Genomic DNA, 19,233 nt, shown 5'->3' on the forward strand with positions numbered 1-19,233 from the left:
GTTATAATCATTTTTATTTTAAACCCAACTTTGCATCAATCTCAACACTAAATACATCAGTGGTCCATTTTGCCTATTCCTTATGCCTTCAACATCCAACAAACTTGGAATGTAAAAATAAAAGGGGAAAACACACAATGCTCGAGAAAATGACTGCATATGTTTTAGATAGAGGATGCATCAGGCCATATGTTGGCTCATAAAAAGATCAAAAGAAAACAATATCGCTAAAAAGAGGGGCCGATATATGAAATTGAGACATACTATTTCCAACTTTTCTCAACAATGGAGAGAAATTGACAATGTTTCAATAGTAAAAGAGAACATTCTTCCCTATTAAATGTGGCTCACAATCATGGTAAGGAAAATTTTAAGTTCACTCACATAGTGCTATTAATTAGTGTAACTTCCACAAGGAAAATATTGCAACAACACACTAGCATTGAGAGAAATTTATGGGGCAAAAACTAATTCATGCAATCGTTTCAAGTCTTCGATACGATATATAGATTGCCACTAAGAAAGAAATAACAAAATGATAGAAGACTATGAAAATCAAAGATCATCAAATTGAGGATCCAACAAAGGTTCAAACAAACCATAAATTCATCAAGAGTTTTTTTGTCGATTCAAAAGATGTGTCTCATTAGAACTGTTTCATATAATGAATTTAGAGTCTTAAACCAAGACACAAACAAGCATTATCGACATAGCTTGGAAAAGAAAGAGAATGGGAACTTGAATATGGTGGAATGTGACTAGTTGCTTCTCCAAAACGTGATTGAAAATGTCTACTGACCACTACAATCCTTTTTTTCCTTTTCAATTCCCCCTTGATTCATAGTGATTTCAATGCATTTTCTATTTTTTGTCAGGGAGTGGTCCCTATCCTAATTGACACCCCATAATTGTTTACATGTAACTGACATTCTCACTAATTTTAATTAATTACAATCAAGAATAATTTCCAATTCATGAATTTTATAAAAGATAAAATTCTTGACAAGTTTTAAGTGGCAAAGAAATACCAATTTATTCACTCAAAGGGCTAACGGGTCATGATACCTTTATACTTTATTGGCAAGAGGGTCATCAATTAAGTCACCACTTTTCATTACTAACTTTGAGAATAATATATTATTCTTAAAATTGTCTCCTTTTGATATCCCCCTCAAATGAAACCTTATCATCTTTTTGTCTTCCAATGTGGGAGGAGTCATAAATTTTCATCATGTTTTCCCTTTTTAATGGTCACAACCTCTCATAATAACCACCCTTTGAAAGAGTCATTACCCTTCATCATTTTTGCCATTTCAAAGAGTCTCTTTTGTAAATTATTCCCACTCCTTTCTCATTCCATTAACCCTTCCTTAATTATTATGCTCCTTTCTCTATCACTTTCTTCTTCCCAAATATGAAGTCCTCCTTTATATATGTTGTGGTTTCACAATGCATGCCCCATTTCTCCTAGAAATGGGGACCCCTTAGTAAATTTTTTTGTTTCCCAAACCCCTAGTTTTGGGTCTAGGTCATTTTGGGACTTTACTCAGAGTCAGGATCAAGCCATAGTCCTCTCCCTAGAAAAACCCATGTGTCAAAATTGAGAAATCTTGGAGGAAAATGATGTTTTCATGCAAAGGTGTGCACTAGCACACCTAGTGCACATGCACACCTTTCCTAGCTGCGCAAGTGTGCTAGATGTGCTTCTGCATTACCATCTCCCTTTGGAGATGCATACCTACATACATGTGTAGGTGCGCACCCCCAAAGGGTGTGCATGGTCCCAAGACCCCCTCCTTCCTCACTTATTGTTTCTTCTGGTTGTTAAGGAGTGCACCTTCGTACCCTCAGAGGTGCGCTTTATCTTAAAGATCGACACACACAAAAACTGAACACAAAAGGTTAGAAGGCGCATACCTAGCACACCTATTCTCACAATGTTTAACAAAACTTTAAAAAATGTAACATATTCACCTAAGCAAAAGGTGTGCATGTGTGCACCTATCCAAGGTGCGCACATGCACACCTTTCAATAACTTAAAATACCTAGCACATTTTGTATAGTTAGGGTGCACACATGCGAACCCCACAAGGTGTGCAAGTGCACACTCTTATTGTTTAAATTTTTTTTTAGTGGGTTTAGCGCACCTAGCACACCCTCAAGGTGCACAAGGTGTGCCAAATAATTGTTTATCAGAGGCAAAAAAAGAGAGGTTTTTTTAGGTGTTCTAAGATGTTTTGGCATTCTAGGGCTAGGTTTTTTAGCATTTAGGGTTAGTTTAGGGTTTGATTTTTAGCCTTTCAAACTAATGTTTGCTTCTTTGTGCAGATGAAAAGGAGTCCTCAACTTGTCGGGGTCATAACTTTTGACCTAGAGCTCAGAAATCAAAATCGTTTACACTGTTGGAAAGAAGAACTAAAAACTTAATTTCAGCCCCTAAAACAAAGAGCATTTGACTGCCCAATTTTAGGGACCTATGAAATTTTCAACTTAAAATTTTGAGGAGAACACCTCCGAAAAAGCCAATTAAAAAGACCTATAAAATCTTGTTAAAAAAGATATAGAAAAGTTTCAAACATTTGATTGTTTTGGATAATTTGGATCACCTAGTCTTTGACCCAGAAGGATTGGGCAATTAGAGAGAAGAAAAGATCAAAGATACAGAGGTCAAACACATGAACCAGAACATGTTCCTCATTTTATGCAACTATTAATGACAATATTCAACATAGGTGCCTTGGGATTTTAGATAGAAGAAGCAGAAGGAGTTCAAATGTATGAAAATGTTTGGCTATAAAGAGGGTATGAATCATCAAAAAAGGGAAAAATAAGTGTACTAGAGTGGTCCCAGACCTCGTCTGAGAAAAACCCATATATCATTTTCAAAATTGAGAACTTCAAATTTTTGGCAAATTGAGCTTTCAAGCTTTCGAGGTGCGCAGGTCGCCAAGTGCATTGCTTCCAAGGTGTGCTTCTTCTGAGGTGTGCGAAATTTTTTTGAAGAATTTAGAGGTGCACTAGCAGTTAACTGCCACTTCTAAATTTAGAGCTTTCCATGCATCAAAAATGCATTCTGATGGCAGTTTAACTCCTACAGACACCTAGTGAAGATAAAGCTTCTATTTTTGACAACTCCAAAGACTCCTACATCATATAAAGGCTTTCTTCTTCTTATTTTCTCATGCTTTCTTTTTGTTAAGACATGTAAAGGCTCATGCATCCATTTATTGATATAAATATGAATGGAGTCTTACTAAGCACCAGTTACAGAGTTAGTTTGTACATAAATAGATTTGTTTTATTAGTTTAGAAGCATATGTTTGCAGAAAGAGATCTTTCACTCTCAACATAAATTGAGGAGACAATTTCTTATAAATTCAAGAATGTAATATGCATTTCAGGCCGTCTTTATTTTGATGCAATAATATATGTTATTGGTGCTCGCATTCAGAGTATAGCGATTCTTGCCAAGTGTGTTATATTTTGTGAATGTATGTTCATGAAGTGTAATTGAGCCACTTGTTTTATCGTGTTATTCTAGTTGTGCAATCTTTTAATTCTGGTGTTTGCTACAAGTCTACAAATTTTGCTGACATACTTAGTTCGAGAAGAGATCACCATATTGTCCCTGCATAGCTTTTTGTCTCTCATGAGCACACTTTTCGAGTCTTGTGATTTGATGAAAAGTGAAACATCTTATGGTTACTGAATTTCCATCGACGATTGCATCAATGGAATTAAGGAAGTGCTACTCCTATTTTCATTGGTTACCCACTGATCTTTTCAAAGGCTTAACTCGTAGATGCATTGTTTCCGTGACTTATGTCCATTAAGATTTTACTTTCATGTTATTTGCTTAAACTTCTTGTTATCCTATCTTCGTTATTTGCTTTTACAAACACTTGGTTAATTTAAGAATTCATATAGTTGCATTGTTAGATTGCATTCATTAAAAAATGAAAGAATACTAAAAATAAATAAATTTCTTTTTGTGTGTTTTATTCTTTTGAAATAACAAGAAGATTCTACATCTTATCCGAATTGTTCAAACCAACAAAGGCCTCCTTGTGAACAAATACATTTATCTTCAACTGAGTTGATTTTAGTAGGTCGCAAGATCACTCGAAACCTTGGAGTTGATTCCATATTAGCTTTTCAAGAGAGCAGTTCGAAAGGATTCCTGCCGTTAAGCATCATGCAAAAATGACAACTCAACAATATACTTCAAAGGAAGCATAGAGTCATAGTAACTGTTAATAATATATCTTTCATAAGGTGGCACTCTTTCTAAATTAACCATTATTACTACCTTAATTGCAAATTTGATTTCCATCCGCTTTCCTCCACCCTCCCAAATGGTAATATACTTTATACAACCTTCAAGAGAAGCCACAACATCACAAGTTTTTCCAAAGATATTGTAGTTTCCCCCTTTTTTTTGTCTATTCTATTATTCTTTTGAATTTTTACATAAAAAAATGATTAACTATAATAATGATATTTACTTTATATAGAGAACATTAAGGTAATTGTCCACTCTTAAAAAACTCCACTCTTAAAAAACTATCTTTAATACCATAAAAAATACTTTTAACATGTAATAAAATGACCTCTATTCTTTCGTTTTTTAATGCTCTACTAATAATCCATCTTAGATAGATACATAGATATTTATAAGGTCTCCTAAACTAAACCTCTATATCTTAGATGGCCGCAACTTATAAATTCCTCTCTACCTTAGTACAAAATAACTTTAACAACAATAACTCGTTTAGTATTTATTTTTTCAAGGACCAAAATATACTCGTTTTTTATTCAGACCGCAAAGTTGTGAAAAAAGGGTACGTCTGTATTTAAATTTACTTGCGGTTGGTCGATCAAGGAAACCAGTACATTTCTGTTTACATTCCGGAAGGACAAGCAGTTTGCCTCATATAGCGAGCGACTTGATGATAGGTGGGAAAATGACCATATCTGCGCTAATTTGACCCCAGTCGATGCATAAAGGCACAAGGTAGCTATAGTCTGAAGAGAGTGGAAATAAGTAAACAGAGCGGGGAAGAATGGGTAGTGCCGGTAGACAGCTCTTTTGGCGTTTGAAAAAGATCAGTGAATACAGCGTGCATGCCAATTCCTACTCCAGAGAGGTCAATCCCATGGGAAATACAACTGCTGCCTTCATTTCATTAAAGTTACCCCATGGCCATACGAGGCAATGCTTCGGGAGCACATTCCTACATGTTTCAGGCATGACTGCTATCAGTTCATCAAGTTTAGTCAATGGCCATACTAGGCATGGCCTTAGGGGCATATTCCTACATGTTTCAGCTTTTTCCAACATGAGGCGTTTCATTGCCGAAACGATTGTGAAAATCAAACATTCGTCCGGATTTAGACGTTATTCTGGGTAAGTTGGTTATTTTCTTTCTCATTCTGTATATTTTTGTCCCGTGCCCATTTATAGAGAAAAAAAGGACCAACGATATGTAGGCACTCAGCAGAGGCCATTATGCGTTATCAAGTGAAATAGGTAAGTACTGTAAATATAATAACAAGCAAAGAAATTTAATCAAAGAAGACGAAACAAACAATAACACAGATTTATCGTGGTTGGGCAAAACTTGCCTATGTCCACACTCCAGCAGAGAATTACTTTTATTAATTAATTGATATATTACATGGGCTGCACACAGTCATTATATAGAACTGTATGAATATGAAGAGTCAATAGGGAGAATGAACAGTCAGTAACCGTTGGATTTCATATCCCAACAATCTCCCCTGTGAAGTCCAACCGGTACAGCCATGTGTATTAGCATCCCTGCTTCCCAATTCAAATCTCATAGAACAACCAAACCTTGAGAAGATCTTAACTTTGCCAGAATTTGTTCCAGCACACTCCGAATGAGTCTTCTCCAAATCAAATTGGAGTCGAAAATATCTCCTCTGCCATAATTTGCATCAATTTTATGGTTGTTCTGATTTAAGACAACTTTATTTCCATTATTATTATGCCTTGAGCCACCTAAATCACCACAGAACTGTAGCTTGTTTTGAAATTGACAGGAAACAACCTGCGGTGAGTTTATTTTAACAGAAATTTCCATTCCTTTTTCCCTAAGCAACCTTAGTGCTGCTTCACCTATATTATCCGAGATTTCAGACAAAAATGGATTTGAACTTCCAGCTGAAAACCCATCATTGGAGTTCATAAAGTTACCAAATGTCTCCAAGCAATCAGGCTCACCAACATTCACGCTAAGCATTTCAGGGTCCTTTAAAATTCCTAATTTTGAAATCACGTCTCCCTTTGTCTTATTGCATGAAGCTGCAAATCTAGAGAAGCTGTCCTCAGTAATCTTACTTGACTTTGGGAAGATTAATAGCAGAGGAGAGTGGTGAATAAACATATTAACTTTAGCAACCAGAGAGCAATCTACAGGCTCCGTCCTCTGCTCCTCAATCATAGCCTTTCTATTCTGCTCCTCTTCTCCAGATGGAGAAATAACTTGGACCTGTTTACCGTCTTCTTGGCCAATAGAGATAAGCCTGCTCTCTCAACTGTGTCTTCCATCCTGCAAATCATGTCTTCTACTGCTTCATCTTCTTTTACAATAGACGCTTTATCTTCTTTTACAATACCTTTCACAGAGAAGACTGCAGTTAATGCATTCCATTCTTCTTCTATTGCTGCAATCTGCAACAATAAATCATCAGAGTTCTTATTCTCTGACATGTCAAAGGCTTCTGGATCATGCGTAGCCTTGAGCTCCTGGCTCTCACTAGCCTCCTCTTCTCCGGGATGAGCAGCAGTTTGCACCTCTTGACCTTCTTGGTCAATATACAGGCCTCTCCTTGGGGCCTCTACCACAGCCTATGCCTGGCCACATGTTTGCAAGCTTCATCCTCCTCAACTTGAGAGGCAAACTTCACATCAGTTTTGACCTGGGACTCTAATGACAAATCTTTTGAACCTTCATTGTTCATAAAACCAGAATCTATCTCCACCTTCAACATAGGGAAAAGAAGTTGGAAACTTGTCTTACAAGGCCAGCTATTGTTCTGAATAAATATCATAGCTGCATCAACATTGTGAAAGGAAATAATTCCATCTTTCGTCTTGTCTTCAGGTGAATTTTCCTCTTTTTTCCAACCATCCCACCAGCGTACACGACGTTCCTTTCTTACTTTCACATACACAACATCTCTTTCTAAATTATCAATAAACTCATTGATAATAAAATCAACTTCACCGTTTTCCATCTCTGCTCTAGCCTCACCTCGGCTCTAATACCAATTGTAAATATAATAACAAGCAAAGAAATTTAATCAAAGAAGACGAAACAAACAATAACACAGATTTATCGTGGTTCGGCAAAACTTGCCTACGTCCACACTCCAGCACGGAATTACTTGTATTAATTAATCGATATATTACATGGGCTGCACACAGCCATTATATAGAACTGTATGAATATGAAGAGTCAATAGGGAGAATGAACAGTTAGTAACCGTTGGGCTTCATATCCCAACAAGTACGTACATAAGAATAGATGTATCAGAGATTGCATATATTGAATTAGATTACTGCATTTTTATTGATACGAACCATGGTATAGAGAGTGTCAAAATAGTTTGTTTACTGAGAGGTGTTTTGGTTAGACCACAATTGTCACAGTACTTTTCTTACTGAAGTAGACTATTTCTGTAGGGACATGTATTAGGACTAAATCAATGTACACTGCAATTTTACATCATAAACATAATAATTGATTACATTTGATCTACCTGCAGCCATCATCTTCTTTAGAGAAGTCTTCATCTTAGTCACCACATAGTCTAATACATAAATCCAAAAGTGTAAGGAGTAAGGAGGATGAAGATGACATCCCTGGTTCGGTGGAAGGGTTTGAAATTGAATGTGCATGCTACACATGTGGTCTAGCTGTCTTGCTGATACTCTAGCTGGTCCGAACTCTGAAAAACCTACCGATCAACCTTTTCTTCTTCATCTTGGTTCGGAGGACTTGGACTGTTCCATATCTTTAGACAGGGGTCTTCTTTTAGCTCTTGTTCCTGAGTGTACTTCACATTTTGTTAACTTCATCTTCCTCACAAGATCCCTACAGGCAGGTGCAAATTAACTACATTCTGCCTTCAACTCTGCTAATTCCAAAAACTGATCTTGTACAGCTGTGAGCTCCTTCTATAACTCAGATAAATGGTCCTCCTCCTCCTAAGTGGGTTGTTATTTTGGATTGAAATCTCTGGCATTGCTCCTTTGACCAGATGCGTAGTTTATTCTTCTCCCTTATGAACATATCTCCACCTTATGTTATCCTCCTCCATTCCTCGCCCAACGTTTTATTCTCCCAATTCATTCTTCAATGTGAAATATTTGAGCTTGTAGTTATGCCCAATAGCAAGTACATGGAAAACTGATGGGTATACAATTGTTGATATTGTGGTTGGAAGTGACTTCAATTTCCTCTAGAACATGCTTTGGCCAACTGTATTATAAATTTAAACAAATTGAATGTGGCAATCTTCTTGTGCAAACCTTTACATCAGAATCAATAAATGCTTCTGCCACACTACCTAGTGTATATCTTCTTGGCAATATCAAGCAACCCTTGGGACATAGGCTCCAGGTTCCTTACAAAATAGTCATACTTGTGGTATTTGTGTCCATGTTCTTTGGTCAAGTATAAAAGATTCATTTAAACTTTAGGTTATGGACCAAATTTAATTGAACCCTCTCCTGAAGTGCAAGCATAAGAAGAATAACCCTACTTCCATTTTGATTGTCAACATGGATTTTGACAAAACAAATTAAATGCTTCAGTCACATCCTTAGATACCAATGCAAGCATCCTCGCCTGGGAAGTGGAGGCGGACTGCGAGGTGGAGGCGATGGGAGCCATCCAAAAGTTCCTCTTAGACATCCATAGGCTAGTGGAAGCCTGCCACTTGCTTCCACTTGCTTCTAGATGCCTCAGAGGTGCTTCCGAGTAGCTTTCACTCGCATTTAGATGACTCCGTAGGCCCAGGCCAACAAAAGTTTTATATAATTGCTTTCGCCATTTAAACCTTTACTTAACACATGCAAAAAAGACTTTTAGAACCTATTTGTTGCTCCTAAACCCTAGAATGACACTAAAAGAGGCCATTCAACCACTCTTCATTTCATTTTGTTTGCAGCTACACTCTCTTCTCATTTGGTCTCCATTTTGGCATTTTGAAGGCAAGGTGATTATTTTGAAGAGGATTGTTTGTATGGCAAGAGATAGCTTCCACAAAGGAGTTTTAAGCATCTAAGGTAAGCACTTGATCCCATTCTTGAGTTCTTTAATAAATTGGATAAATTTTTTCAAGTTTTTGAAGAAAATCTTCAAGTTTTTCTCATTTAAAAATAAAGGAAATAAAGAAACAAGTTTAGTTACCTATTTTAGTAGTTTTTCATCATTTTTTTTATTGTATGCTTGATGTTCATAGTTTTTTTCTAATTAATTTTTAATTTTTTTTCTTATTATAGGCATATAAATTTGACTGTATTGTGCAAGAATGACCGCTACCATTCAATAGCTCATATTTTCGGGTCAAACTACATTTTATGGGCCTTGCTGGTAAAGGATTTGTAATGTGCAAAGGCACAAATAGGAAGGGGCTGTCCAATGCACAAATAGCTTCATTTGTAAAAGAACAAGAAGCTGCTGATAAATTGATAAAAAAATCAAAACAAACTTTTTATGAAGCTCCATCCTCAAAGAAAACACTACAGTCACTATTGCCTGCAAAAGAGGTTTATTGGATACAACGTTTAAAATGGAGGCAAGATAGCTTGCTGATCAAGTCATTGCGTGTTCCCTCTATGCCAAAGGTCTTCCTTTCAACTTGGTGAGATCACGATATTGGAAGGAAATAGTGGCAACCATAAATGAAGCACTGACTGATTACACAAGTCCTAGGTTTGAAAAGATGCATACCACTGCATTGCAAAAAGAGAAGGCTTGTATAGAGAAGGCTATTCAACCAATTAGAAATTCATGGAAAACTTTAGGTATTTCTATTGTTTCAGATGGATGGAAAGATATGAGAAATTGACCATTGATTAATGTGATTACTATGTCACCGAAAGAGGCAATGTTTTTGAAGGCAGTTGATTGTGAAGGGGGAGTGGAAGATTCATAGTTCATTTTCAAAATTCTCACTGAGGCCATAGAAATGGTGGGTGGTGAGGATTTAGTCCAAGTGATTATAGATAATGCAAAAATTGTAGGAGTGCAGGTGCTTTGGATGAGGGCCGATATGACTATATGTTTTGGACACCATGCATGTTGCCAAGAGACAAAGGAGATACAGATGTTTGTGACAAACCATCACATGTCACAATCGATATTTAGATCATTCCCCAAACTAGAATTGTTGAAGGTAATTTGTAATTACTAAATTTAATTTATTCTCAATTATCAAATTGTGTATAACTTTGCTTAATATTTATTGACATAATGCTATGATTATCTTACTTAAGTGGCAAGATTTTGTAAGAGTCTTCCTAGATGATGACTTTCACAAAAAAGTTAGAACATAATTTGGCTCATTTGCTTCGAGAGCAAAACTTAGTATTTATTGACATATTGTTTAATATTTATTACTTTGCTTAATATTTATTGACATATTGCCGTGATTAACTTAGGTGGCTAAAACCTGATTTGTATGTCATACTATTGTTATGAGACGACTTGTTAAGGTACAAAGGCCATTAAGCAAAATGGTTATTTCTAGCCAATGGGGTATATGGAAGGCTTCAAATTCAGAGTGGGCACAAAAAGTCAAGGAATTGATCTTCGATGATAGTTGGTGGGGTGCGCAATCAACATTAGATTTCACGGACAATATCATGACTATGCTTTGCTTTGTTGATACATATCGACCTTGTTTGGGGGATGTCTATGATGGCATGGATAAAATGATAGAGAAGGTAAAGGTTCCTATACAAATACATGAGAATGACCCCACAAAATGTGAAGCCTTATGTAGTCAACTAGAAACAATCATTCATCATCATTGTGAAAAGATGACCACCTTATTGCACCTCCTTGCATATGCCTTATCTCCAAGGTACTATAGCAAGGAACTACTTGGTATGCCAAATAGAGTAGCACCATATGAGAATGAAGAGTTGCTGATGGGCGCTACAAAGGTTTTGCAAGAGTCTTCTTAGATGATGACTTTCACAAAAAAGTTAGGACATAATTTGGCTCATAGCAAAACTTAGTCTTTATTGAGATATTGCTTAATATTTATTACTTTGCTTAATATTTATTGACATATTGCTATGATTAACTTAGGTGGCTGAAACCTGATTTGTATCTCATACTATTGTTATGAAACGACTTGTCAAGGTACAAGGGTTTTTAAGAAAAATGGTTATTTCTAGCTAGTGGGGTATATGGAAGGCTTCAAATTCAGAGTGGGCACAAAAAGTCAAGGAATTGATCTTCGATGACAGTTGGTGGGGTGCGCAATCAACATTAGATTTCACGGACAATATCATGACTATGCTTTGCTTTGTTGATACATATCGACCTTGTTTGGGGGATGTCTATGATGGCATGGATAAAATGATAGAGAAGGTAAAGGTTCCTATACAAATACATGAGAATGACCCCACAAAATGTGAAGCCTTATGTAGTCAACTAGAAACAATCATTCATCATCATTGTGAAAAGATGACCACCTTATTGCACCTCCTTGCATATGCCTTATCTCCAAGGTACTATAGCAAGGAACTACTTGGTATGCCAAATAGAGTAGCACCATATGCGAATGAAGAGTTGCTAGTGGGCGCTACAAAGATTTTGCAAGAGTCTTCCTAGATGACGACTTTCACAAAAAAGTTAGGACATAATTTGGCTTATTTGCTTCGGGAGCAAAACTTAGTCGACTTGTAATAAAGGACCAATGTGAAATGGGAGCTACCACATGGTGGTACTTCTATGGTCAACCATTTAAGAATCTAAAACGTCTTGTAATCAAAATCTTCTCACAAGTAAGTTTTATTTGTTTTTTGTTTACCACTTGTATTCTACAATTCTTTAAATTGCTTTTTATTTTTATGTTTTTATTTAATAACTAATTTTGTAATTGTGAATATTGTCCAGGTCGCTAGTTCTTCTGTTGCTGAACGAAATTAGAGTTCATACTTTATCCAGTCCATGAAAGTTAATTGGTTGGGCTCCAAAAAAGGTTGAAGACTTGATTTACATTCATAGCAACTTGCGTATGTTGTCAAGAAAGGAGGATTGCTATAGGGAAGGGGCAACCAAGCTTTGGGAAGTAGAACCTAAGTGTGTAAACTTGGATGCAATGGCTCAAGATCTTACTAAATTCATAGAAGATGATGCTGATAACATCATGACACATGGTGCATCTAGCACAAGTGGAACTGTTTTCGGTTCAAATGATATTGAACTTGCAACAATTGGAGGAGTTGGAGATGATGGGGATTCTTTTGCAAATCCATATGATTCAGAGTCAAATTGATGAACATTGAATCATGAGCTAAATATTTATTTTGTAATTGTGATGATTTGCATTGGAGTTGTGAACATAGACATATATGATACGGTTTATAATTTTATTGAATATGTATTGGTGAAACTACAAGTATCATACTATCACATGTCTCAATTTTGTATATTTCTTTCATTTCTTTGCATATATATACATACATATTTATTTACACACATATATGTATATATATTACATATAGAAAAATATATACATACATACACACACATAGATGCATCCATACATATCCAAATCCTCCTAAAATAACGTTCGTGCATTTGGTTCTCACATCCACATCCGAATCGACAACTTAGGCCAGAGCCAGCATAGATTCTTTACCTTCTTAGCACTATGGAACATCCCTTGGGACATAGGCTCCAAACTCTTTATGAAACACAAAAGGGTGTAGTATGTGTTTGTGTTCTCAAGTCAAGGGTAAAAGATTTGCACAAATCCTAGTTTTGGAAATGAGATTCAACCGAATCCTATCACGTAGTTCTGGATGAGTAAATTTGTGCATCTTCATTTGATCCTAAACATGAATCTTTTCGTTAGCCTCACACATATGAACAGGCATCGTAGTCTGTGTTTACATTCACCTACATCTGAATCAATGTGATGATCCTTCGATGAGCTCTTGCATAAATACTACTACTGGCCTAGTTTGAACTTAATAACCATTCAAGCTTTAAGTTTTGAATAAAATAAATCAGACTTTTCAAGCTTCAAGCTTTGAAAAAAAGAAAAAAGAAAAGAATTGAAGGATCTAATTTATCCCTTCTAAGCTTCAAGTAAGAGAACTGCCCTCTCTTCTTTCTATCACTTGCGCTTGCTGCTGCTTCTCTTCTTACAACGGCCTTTTCAAACCCTTGTTGCTGCTGCTTTAGTTTTTTACTCTGAGAGAAATACAATTGAGCCAAAACCAAACCAAAATGCATGTTAGAGCGAATTTGGGAGGAGGGGCCCATATAACAATAGCAAAGAATCAAATATTTTAATTTTTTTAATGTTTTTAAAAAGGTAGATGCTTCTCTTTTCCCTTGGGGATGGCTGTCCGTCCCAGGGATGATTGAGGGACAACTATGGTGTCCTTGACCGCCACTGGGGCATACAACCATCCCCAAAAAGGTTTCCCTACATTCCCGACTTGTTGGGATGTGTTTTTGTGAATCTTCAAAAGACGAGGATGGGGAGGGTACATCCCTTGGTAACTTTGAGATTTTTCTAAAAATTGGCCCAATAAACATTCTTTTCAAATATTTAGTAATTGCACTTATTAATATTTTATTATAAACAACACTAGCAAAGAAAAAGTTGACCTCCCTAATTGGGTACATCACATCCTATCCAAGATATTGCTTGTCCTCAAGCAACTTTTTATTTGAAAGTCTAGCTATTGTTTTTTCCCTAAATGTATCTTCTACATCCTCATTTGAGACAACCTCTATATATTGTTCTTTTCTCAAATATCTTTGATTAGGCTGCCATAAAGATCTGCATGTGAAGCATAGATTCCTCCTTTGCAATTTGTTCTTAGACACCTCCGTGGACTAGGCTTAGGAATTGGCATGTTCTTCTAAAAAGATTTCTTCGATTGCATAGGTGATGCTTGCTTGGAGTTCAATTTGTCCTTTGTCATTGAGTCTTCAAAACTCAAGGCCATTTTGATGGTTTCTTACAATGAGTTTGGATCAAGTGCCCTTACTAATCCTTTCGGTTTAGCTAAGTCTTCTATAAGAAGACTTAAGCCTTTTCTTTGACACAACATAAATCATTACCTATTACATAGCCTTCCACGTTTCCCTCTTGCTTCAGCTGCGCGAAAGCATCTTCTACTTTACACTCTTGCTTCAGCTGTGCTAGCTCTCTAAAGTGAGTCTTTGGATCCTTCTTGTTGAATCTCTTAATCAATCTTTGGTTGAAGTCTTCTGGGATTGTGGTAGAACCATGCCCTTGGTTTACCATGTCATGGTACCACTATTCATGAGCCACTCCTTCAAGGTTCAAGGTGGGAAATTTGATAGCTTCTTCAAGCATTGGGTTCGATGAGATATATTCATCTAACTTCTGCAAACAAGCCCTCATTGAGAAATCACCAACACCATTGAATGTTGGAATGGTTATTTTTCCCAAACTGTGCTAAAGGTCTTGTCTTTTTTCATACCTTCTTCCATGCCCAGTTGTATTCTTCAACTCATAAATGTCCTTGAAAGTCAGAGCTACACAGACTACAAGGCTTAGAGCATGGTATGCATCATAAAATCTTGTCATGTCTTCTTCTGGATTGTTGTCCGAAATAATTGTAAACCTTCAGGAATAGTTATTACCTTTGGGAATAGTTATTAGTTAAGTGTGTAAATTGTCCAGTATCGAAGGTTGTTGGAATGTGACGATTGAGTCGCATCCCTTTGGGTACTAAATGTATATCCGCCTGAGTGACATTAGGAATCAATCATAAGCTAATTATCTTATATTGTATTGTCATGAATATTAATGGAAACAGTTCAGTTCTATGAAACTTAGTGTTGCATTATTTGCTTTTCTATTAGACATTAAACTTGTTTACCCGTGACGGTAAACATTTGGCGGCATTGCTGATTCCAAATCTAGGGAGCGCGACATGCATAATGGCATATGAAGAGTAAAATAAATGGGAATACCTCTCGAGGAAAATGTGGGAACCCACGAAAACAGAATAACTGAGCTATACGAAGGTGAGCATGAACTGACCACAAACTTTCATATTTTGTTTTGCTCGAGTATTGAAACCTTCGTACGGAGATAAGTTGTACATGAAGGGGTTTTGAAGGACACTGTTTGGGACTCACTGAACATGAGCCTCACGGAAAACCGCTTGTTGCAACAATTTCCTCGATTGTTTGTACAAGCATTTCTGGTGCAAACAAGGCAATGAGAGGAAAAATCGAGCAAGAATAGCGCATGCAACAAACCCTCTGAAACTTCCTGGAACGCAACTGTTAGGAATTTGAGGAACTTGATGAAAACCTTCGGAGGTCTAACCCATGAGCCATAGGCCATGGGAATGTGAGTGAAATGTCAGAAGAGTGCGAGTGAAAAGAGCACTAAAATCTGTAACGGTCGCATTGACGACCCATGATGTACAAAGAATATACATAAATAAAAGTATTCTTTTTATACGTGTTGTTTCTGTTAAGTAACTGAGATCATTTCTGCAAATGTAATATTGCCATTGTTATAGATATTTTTCAAATGTAGATTTGGATCTCATATGAGAGAAGGAGACATGTCTTTTGAAGAGACATGTCTCCAAGGTTTAAACATCATTAGTTAGTATAAAATAATATAATTAACCATATGTATAATATAACATTATTATATGTATAATTAATATAATATAATATATGTAATATATATTATATATATATATATTTATAAAGGAATATTTATATTATCATCAATAATGATACTCATGATCATATCAATCTGATTGTAACTACAAACTTAACACTCCCTCTTAGTTAGGAAGGATTGATATAGAACATATTATGTTCTTGAGTATATGAAGAGATATCATCTCAATATGATATTCCTAGAATGACATATTTAAGGATATCAACATAAATCCATCAACACACACATATATTATATATGGAATTTTGCTACAATTCATAATGAGACTACATTTCTCAACACTTTTCCTTTTAGCAAGGAGGGAAATTAAGCAAATACTATAACTTCAATAAAGTTTGAATACCACTCTACGTGTGGTCTATAATATATTTAAGTTATGGTGTCCGACAACATCCAACTCGAAGAATCATAACAATTTTCATGGTGTTCGGCAAAATCCGGCCTAATAACCATGATGGATATCAATGTGTCTGGCAAAATTTGACCTCATAATAATGACACCAATAATTTTCATGATGTCCGGCAAAATCCGACCTATAATCATGATGGATATCAATGTGTTCGGCAGAATTCGGCCTATAATCATGATGGATATCAATGTGTCCGGTAGAATCCGGCCTATAACAATGATGCCAATAATTTTCATGATGTCCGGCAAAATCTGGCCTATAATCATGATGGATATCAATTTGTCCAGTAGAATTCGGCCTATAACAATGACGCCAATAACCTTCAATATTTTTTAGTATTAAAAGGTTGGTCATCTATTGATAAGATTGTCACCTTACAATAGTTACCTTCTATTCGTTATCATAACTTCCGGCACACCGGGACAACAACTTAATGTAGTTTGTTATGATAACAGGTCCAGTTATTGGAAAGATCGTCACCTTTCAACAACTTCCCTCTAAATATATACATCAATGAAAGATTATCATCTTTCATGACATAACTACAACAACATCATGTAGTAACTCACATGATATCCACATGAACCAAGTCAGAGGGTGGACCCATCATAGCTGCTACTAGCGGGTGGAACAAAGGGTTTTCACCTCATACTTCTCTCTCATAGAGAAGAGCACATTATGAAGGATTTCTCTTAGAACTTCACCTCATAGAAAAAATATCATCTACGAAGGATTGCATCTCAAACTTTCTCCCTCTGAACATTGATCCTGGGAAATTAGGTCCTCTAGTTACTTCCTCAAAAAAATCTCTTCACCCAAGGATACCTGTCGAACTCACTCTAGATCTGATATCAATCTTTTAGATTTTCTAGTGATAAGTCAATGCTTCCTCATAATATATATAGGAGTAGGCCCATCAACATGCGGTCACCCACATGTATTTCTTAATTCCCTCTAAGTATCAATCTTCTAAGCTCCCGCGTTGCCTTAGAAGTAGTGTCATACTCCCTCTTAATGTAGAAGGATCACATAATTTCAATCATCAAAGATGTTTGCTTGAAGAGCCTCACTTCATTCATCTTGATCATCAGGGTCTTTGGAGCTACTGTCATTAGATTGAGTCTGCACAATATTTGGTAGCATGTGTAAAGTACCAACTTTCTTTTCCTGTAAGAACATCCTACAAGATAAAGGAAAAGATCAAGGCAAATAACCCTTATAGTATGTATAGAATTACAAATAAGAGATAGACTACAAAGAGTAGACAAATGTAAAAGATAAAAAATACTTATCTGCGCATAAAGATTCAGAAATTGTCTTTTTAGATTATTTGAGAATGGAACATGCCCCCTCTAAATAAGGTTCAAGTTGGAATGAAGCATTGACTATTATTCCCCCTACAATGTAAAATTTCTACTCATTCTTATATTGTTGAACAATTTTGTATAAAAAAATGACAAGTCCTTTCTAACTTCCAACTTGCTCTTTTCATCTATTGAAGGTCCAAATATTCATTTAGTTTAACAGTAGAAGCGAACACGTCCTTCCATTTTATCAAACTTGTCCACATATAATAGTCTAAAATTTTCAATTTCCTTTATATAAGCATTTGTCAAACAGTGGGAATGGAACATTGATTACTATTTCTCCCTATAATGTGAAGTTCCCACTCTTATATTGTCGAGCTATTTTGCACCATATTCAAGGCACAAAAATAAATATCAACACTTAGCTTCAATAGTAGGGATCATGCTTATGAGCCTCCTTTATTAACATTGTTTGTTTTTCTTAATTCAAGAAATGGCAACCCGCTAAAAGACCCCTATTCTTTGGTCGATATTTCTCAAATCAACATTGAGCAATTAATCAAAATCTCCAACATCCTGATTCAATGCCTCTCTACCAGCCAATTATATGTTTTCTTTTGTAAAGATATTTCTTTAGAAAAGTTGGCTTTGATGCAAATATGGTTTAACCCTTTGACTTAGGACATTCAACACCACCAAATCCATTTGGCAACATATATCTTTTCACCTTCAAATAACATTTTCCCTTTAAATTAAGCTTTCATATGCCACGTTAATAGATATGGGCCCCACACAAATATATCATTAGTGGCAATCTTGAAAACATCAATCTTTCAACCATATATTTGAACTAGACATTTGATGAATAGATTTTTGAATATTTCTCTCAAGCTATATAACATTTTCTATGATAAAGGTGTGGATGTGCTAAAATTGAAGTTAAAAACGGTAAGACTGTAATGTTTCCCCTGCCAAATATGAACACAAGTGACTCAAGGATTCACCAATCCAAACAAATGTTTCTATGCCAATATCAAATAATATTCTGCCTGCAAATGGCAACATTTCAGATTGAAATTCTTGAGTAATAACCATTAGTAGCCTATGACCTCTAGAAACAATATCGTATTCCTGAATCCAATTTTATGCTTCTTTTGATGTAATCGTTGTCTTCAAACTTCTGAATGAATAGGAATATATATGTTTGCAAGTTTGTCAAACCAAAAAATGGTTACAACTATCTTTGTTTCAACAACATGACAAGTGGCAGTTTCCAGACAAATTTAGCCACATCATCGAACCAAACAATTTACACTGCTTTGTTTGACAAAGAATATATATCTGCATGAACATTGGGGGAAGTTCTTCTTTCAATATGCTTGGTTATAAAAAACTTGTATGACCTTCTGATTTGAATGTATGTTTGATATGTTTGATGATATTCACTATTCAGTATGGTGATGTGTCTGACAGTCTGACTGTAGCACTTGTAATTAGGGGTTCCTTAATGATTCTTAATTTTTGGCCTCTCTTGGTTTATGAGTTACAC

At 35.9% G+C, this 19,233-nt stretch overlaps 1 protein-coding gene across 1 annotated transcript in view; it reads left to right on the forward strand.

Annotated features, from left to right (window-relative positions):
- Nucleotides 1-4,804: 4,804 nt before the first annotated feature.
- The window catches only part of LOC149535748 (uncharacterized), a 96,337-nt gene continuing 81,908 nt past the window's right edge, over nt 4,805-19,233 (forward strand). Inside the window, exon 1 of the mRNA XM_089804748.1 lies at nt 4,805-5,408. Coding sequence (XP_089660874.1) covers nt 5,065-5,408 — 344 coding nt within the window. The 5' untranslated portion in view covers nt 4,805-5,064. The remainder of the gene's footprint in view (nt 5,409-19,233) is intronic.

This window comes from Cupressus sempervirens, chromosome 10 (genome assembly GCF_028749045.1).
Source record: "Cupressus sempervirens isolate cs-2001-9-10 chromosome 10, ASM2874904v1, whole genome shotgun sequence".
NCBI classification, from domain to species: Eukaryota; Viridiplantae; Streptophyta; class Pinopsida; order Cupressales; family Cupressaceae; genus Cupressus; species Cupressus sempervirens.